Source organism: Limulus polyphemus, unplaced genomic scaffold (assembly GCF_000517525.1).
Source record: "Limulus polyphemus unplaced genomic scaffold, Limulus_polyphemus-2.1.2 Scaffold4149, whole genome shotgun sequence".
NCBI lineage: Eukaryota > Metazoa > Arthropoda > Merostomata > Xiphosura > Limulidae > Limulus > Limulus polyphemus.
Window position 1 is genome coordinate 85,803 of NW_013669759.1, and position 6,250 is coordinate 92,052.

The 6,250-nt window shown below is 33.5% G+C and overlaps 1 protein-coding gene across 10 annotated transcripts in view; it reads left to right on the top strand.

The window, feature by feature from the left end:
* Nucleotides 1–6,250, top strand: part of LOC106470662 (kinesin-like protein unc-104) — a 91,463-nt gene extending 85,213 nt beyond the window's left edge. For all 10 annotated transcript variants that reach the window (XM_022399291.1, XM_022399299.1, XM_022399300.1 and 7 more), the window contains 6 exons: nucleotides 715–860; nucleotides 1,544–1,861; nucleotides 2,943–3,034; nucleotides 3,473–3,710; nucleotides 4,915–5,034; nucleotides 5,981–6,250. In XM_022399291.1, coding sequence (XP_022254999.1) covers nucleotides 715–860; nucleotides 1,544–1,861; nucleotides 2,943–3,034; nucleotides 3,473–3,710; nucleotides 4,915–5,034; nucleotides 5,981–6,022 — 956 coding nt within the window. In that variant the 3' untranslated portion in view covers nucleotides 6,023–6,250. The remainder of the gene's footprint in view (nucleotides 1–714; nucleotides 861–1,543; nucleotides 1,862–2,942; nucleotides 3,035–3,472; nucleotides 3,711–4,914; nucleotides 5,035–5,980) is intronic.

Here is a 6,250-nt window from a genome sequence, read left to right on the forward strand (position 1 = left end):
TCGATAATTCTACCGATGCTTAGCTGCCACACAATCATGAATTATTATTACATCATGAATTGTTATGAGTAAAAGTAGCACTTTTGTTGATTGTTGGCATTATTCAGCATGCACTAAGTCAGTGTTTCTCAAACTTTTCATGCTTGTTTTAATTTTTTTTTGAAGTACAAACCTGGGCCTAATTAAAACAAATAAAAAATTCAGTAGCAAAAATTTATATTCTTAACACTTACCTATTAAATGGGAAATATGTAACTGATTTTGTTCTGGCATAACTGAAAACATCTGGTATGATTTTAGTCAGTTTGAAGGGAAGAACACACTGACAAGTCTATGCATGTGAAGGGCGATTCTAGAAGTGAAGACAGCAGTGTGTATATGTACTCGGGAAGCTCAAATTGAGCTTATTACAAATTTTATCATTTTTACATTCATTTTTTTGCATACCACCGACATTAGCTCCACATACCATCAATGGTACGCGTACCACAATTTGTGAATCCCTGCACTAACTGAATGAGATGTGGTCCCATCCACCTACACATTCAACGTGATCAGTACAGCTAAACACGAGGCTATGCTGTGGGTGAAAGAGATTCTTCTAATTCTTCAAAAGAAGCCAAATTTATACAATTGGCAAAGTGCTACTGAACTTAGTATTCTTAGAATGTTATTATTTTTTTAGATTATCTATAACTTTCCTTTTTTTTTTAGGAGTTCAGCGTCGTCAAAGACGGGTGCTCGACACGTCCTCGACATACGTCAGAGGTGAAGAAAATCTACACGGGTGGCGCCCTCGTGGTGATTCTCTCATATTTGATCACCAGTGGGAGTTAGAAAAACTTACTCGACTGGAGGAAGTATGGTTATTGTTAAAGTGATTTTAAAACTGACAATAAAAAGAGTTGTTTCTATTGTACGAGTGCTAATTTAACATTTCTGTATTTTTTAACAGTTCCATATATTCCGTGCATTAAAAATTTAACATATTTTAACTGGAATAGAATTTTGTAACCTAATTACCACAAGTATAATTTTGTTATTAGATTTGAACTGTAAAAATAAGAATGTAGATACAATATGTAAAGTATAATTCTGTTGTTGATGATAAGAAGCAGAGTAAATAAGCCATTGTGGAAAATATCACTACCACCAGGATAACATAACTGTACTTCAAATTTCTTACTTACTGTAGTTGAAAACGCTTTATATGTGAAAGCCAACACTGAATGCTGGTTCCTAATTTTTAATTACATCACGTTTTTTTTTCACTTGAAAGTTTGATAAAATGCCAGACACGTCATTGCATGTGCACAGATATGTATGTAGACTTAATAATAGGTGAACTGTAGTATTTTGATCATTCAACCCTTGGTTTAAGTCTATCAGGTAATAGATTTTTCTTTATAATGATGGACTTAAACTGAGTTTAAGTAAACATAATAGCACAGTTCACCTGGTATTAAAGTAAAAAGTGTTAGCATTTTGTGTTTATGTGTGTAAGTATTCTTTGAGACATGTTTTTTGATCGGCTCTGCTGTAGGTAGAGAAGGTTCGTCATCTCCTGTTACTTCGCGAAAAGCTGGGTATTGACCATGGTCCTAACTATCACCAAGAGATCAGCAAGCTGGAGAAAGAAGCTTGTAACTTGGTAGCCAAGGCGTGTGTGGAAGGAAGTAGACCACCAGTAAACCAACCTCAGACTTTACTGTCTCCCAGTTCTCAGGGTCGAACGATTGACGAGTCAGTATATGAACCGTGGGAGATGAACGAACGGGAAAAGGAGCTCACCACCAAATGTGTTCATCTGATTCAGAGTCACATACCTTCTAAGCCTTCTCCTGCTGTCAGTACCAAAAAGGTGAGTAACTTGTTCTCATTATTTCTGAATTGGTTATTTTTAAACTACTTTCTTTATTACTTTTTAACTGATCACGATCAGGTTTTGTCAATTAATACATAAAATAAAAGGCATTAATTTCTGGAGCAAGTACAGTTGCTTAAAGAAATAATCCTCCATGAAGTAGATCTAGTATTGATTTTATAACAGCATTTGTGTACAAAATAAGATTAATGATTATACATTTTTGTTGAAAATGCATACTGATTGCTATTTAGAAATCTCTGTGACCTGGCTAAAAGTTTGTTTATTCTGAGTAACCATATACTGTTGAAATTTTTCTGGCTATTTGAATAAAATAATGTATTCTAAGGCTTACTTAGATATTTTGTTATTTGTATAGTATAATTATTGTATAACAATCCTTCATATATCTTACTTACCCCCAAGTGGTAGTACCTTATTTAATTTTCTTTTTTTCTTTCTTTCTTTATTTTCTTTTACTTTGGAGACAGTCATCATCCCACAACTGTCTGTAGGCAGTGAAGGGTTGATATAGATGTGGGATGTTGTGGGCAGTGAATGGTGATATAGATGTGGGACGTTGTGGGCAGTGAATGGTGATATAGATGTGGGACGTTGTGGGCAGTGAATGGTGATATAGATGTGGGACATTGCTGACTTGAACACCCACATCTCGCTCTCCTAATTTCTATTTCTTTTGATTATTTTATTTTCATTTTTTGAATTTCTTCACATTAGACTGGTGAACAGAGGTTAAGACTGATAGACGGTGTATCTCCACTGCAATGTTGATCCTACTTCTGTAGTCACCTCCAAAATCTAGGGCACATTTTATATCCCACATTATAGCCTGTACCCTGGAGATCCTCTTGATTTGTGCAGCGTGTTTGATTTGATTTTTGTTTGGGCTTGTTTTTGTTTATTTGGATGTCATTTATCACAGGTTTGGATTTGCTGTTTTTTAATGCAGTCCTTCCTTTTGACTTTGTTTGCTTGCCTGTTTGAGTATTGATTTTCCATATATATTATAAAGCTAATTGTCGGTGGTAAATTTAGTTTTTATTACACATCATTATAGGAGAATGTTACCAGTCCTTCAGAAGAAGTTGATGTTATATCATCTGGATCATCTAGCCTCAACTCTAGTATGACATCATCATCATCTCAAGAGTAAGTGTTTTGAAAGTTGTAAGAAGACTCTTTCTTATTAAACATATGTGATTTTAAAATCGGTTGTACTCATTGTTGATTACATTTTACAACACAGTCTCTGTCGTTGTTGTATCGTAACTGGCTATTGAATAAACCTAACAATACTGATCCCATCCAGCCTGTGACAATAGAGTTATTATTCACAAAGCATGGTAACATTGTTAGGGATTTAAAGACATCAGACTATTGGTGATGGTAACATTATTGAACTAACTGAATTAAAATATTTTGTTATTGTTAAGATACAAGTGCAACTCGAGTTTTCTACTGTCATCCAAAATTAAATAAGGTAATTTATATACATAAATTTTGTAGCATAAGAATCTTAAAAATAAATATGTTGTAACTGTATCAGGTAAGAAAAAAAATATGATGCAAAATATTTGTTATTTTCAGAGCATTAACTCCAGACAAATCACGCCTTTTCCTACCTGAGGCCCAGGACTCCTCTTACATACCAGGACCACCATCTGGCCTGAAGCCAATCTCTGTCAGTTCTGCGATGAACTATCCACCAGGCAAACCTATTTATGTACCTGAAGTCGAAGAAATCCGGGTCAGTCCAGTCGTCTCTCGTAAGGGCTATCTGAACTGTCTGGATGACAAGACCAATGGTTGGGTCAAGTGCTGGGTGGTAGGAACCTGTTTTTTTTTATGTACTTTGGACGTATTTTTCAAAAACTATTTCATACATGTAGTAATTCAGTGCTGGGTGGTAGGAACCTTTTTTTTTTTATGTACTTTGGACGTATTTTTCAAAAACTATTTCATACATGTGGTAATTCAAATATATATTTCACTAACTATATATCAGTAAATTTTTTTTTTTCACCCAAAATAAATGTTATTAGGTTTTGCCTACTTACTGACCTTTTGAACAATTGTAACCAAAAGACAAGTTCTGCACCTCTGTTTGTTTTTCTTGGCTATTACATGAGGATTAATTAAAGGCTTTGTCCTTGTTATGGAGAATGAGGCTAAATCTTGTATATAAGAAACATTTTTGGTAAAAGTAACCATTCACACATTGGTAATTTATCACTTATCAAAGAAAAGTTAAACTACAGTACTTAGGTGAGGATTTAAATTTTCTTCTGGTCAGATTAAATCTTCAACTAGTCATTTATTCTAATAATTCTGGACACAGTTATGGATAAGAATTTTTAGTTCTGGTACTAAGAACATGTAGCTTTGACACTAAGTATGTGTAGCTCTGACATTAATTACATGCAGCTCTAATGCTAACTAAGTATGTGAAGCTCTGTATCAGGTTTTATGTATGGGCTAGCTTCTTTACAGTAGGTGTCTGTGACTCGTTGGCGATAAATTTCAACAATATATAAACAGCACACAGTCCACCTGTTTTAAAATAATATATTAAAACAAGTCAAACGTATATACAAATGTTCATTACACTGTTGGTTGTCACAGTTGTATCCAGAGCTTTAAATAATTGTCTCTTTTTCATCAAAGTCCCCACAGTTTAAAAGTGTTATTTATAATAACTGTCACCAATTACAAATAAATGAAAGTTAAAATGGTGATGATGATACAGCCTTTGATACAGTTTAATAACTCTTATTTTAGTACATAAAATACAACCAGTAAAAGTATTAATTTGTTTATTACATAGTTTGATCAGAGAAACTTTCTGGAAATTATCAGAGGACCACATCGTATTAAGGTTAAGTGTAAATTGAAGCTGATAAAACTCCTACAGGTGTGGCTTAGTGTTACTAACATGTAAAACTTGTGATTTTTTTTAATGAAGTCACTCTTTATGATCCCTTTTTTCACTTTGAATGTTCTTTGTAAGTAAACCGTTTCTGTTGATGTAGGTAGTCCATCGTCCATACGTTTTTATATACAAATCAGAAAAGGATCCTGTTGAAAGGGGCCTCATCAATTTAGCCACAGCACAAGTAGAATATAGTGAAGACCAACAGGCAATGTTGAAGGTGAGTGTAAAAAAAATTAAACTTGTTGCTGTATATTAATTAATAGTGAAATACAAGTCAAAGAACTATAGCAGTGAGATATAACAAAAAAAATTTGGTAAGACTTGCTGAATTGTTTTCAGTCTATAGTTTTGTGATTAATTAATTAACAATTTGGAGAATATTAGTATAATATATTATAGTATTATATAGTAATATTAATAATACTTGAGAATGTTAGCATAAGAAATTATATAAATATTAGAACTTAGAAAAAAAAAGTTTGTAAAATGCTAGAATTTCAGTGCACTGTTGAAATCCAAAGATTGGAATCAATAAGCTAATGCAAAACATAAAGGTATTTGTACAGTATTAATGAAATGTACAAGAAGTCGGTCCATTTGACTAATCCTAGGAGAAGTGATGTTGAAAATAATTCTCAATTTACTGTTTGTATGTCTGTGAAATGTGGCAAGCTTGTAGTAAAATGTATAACACTGTTCTGCACAACACAAAAAAACGTGTTACAAAGGTATTTGTACTCAAGATATGTTTGTGAATTAATGATGTGCAAGGTGGTGTTCACGTCAAGAACGTGGATACTTATGTCCATTGTACTTCTCGAACCTCCACAATGCATATACACACTTTTTTTTTCAGTATCCCCGTACGCTGTATCTGGTAATTGTTCATCTCTACTACGTATTATCATTGAATCGGCAGTGTAGGGGAAAATGATTAGTTAGTAATTCTAACCATCAAATACATAACACTGTGTTGAATGTCTCTCTGTAAAAGGTTGTAGCATGAGCACTTCGACCCCACGACCCACGTACAAAGGGTTAAAAGTATGTCATATATTTTCAAACTGATTCTTAGTGATTTTTGGTTGTTGTGTAAAAATCATTCAAAACAAAATGGTAATTAACAAATGAAAGAGCAACTAAGGACGTTATCACCTTTGCAGGTCCCGAACACATTTTCTGTGGTAAGACTGGTTGTTGTGTAAAAATCATTCAAAACAAAATGGTAATTAACAAATGAAAGAGCAACTAAGGACGTTATCACCTTTGCAGGTCCCGAACACATTTTCTGTGGTAAGACTGGTTGTTGTGTAAAAATCATTCAAAACAAAATGGTAATTAACAAATGAAAGAGCAACTAAGGACGTTATCACCTTTGCAGGTCCCGAACACATTTTCTGTGGTAAGACTGGTTGTTGTGTAAAAATCATTCA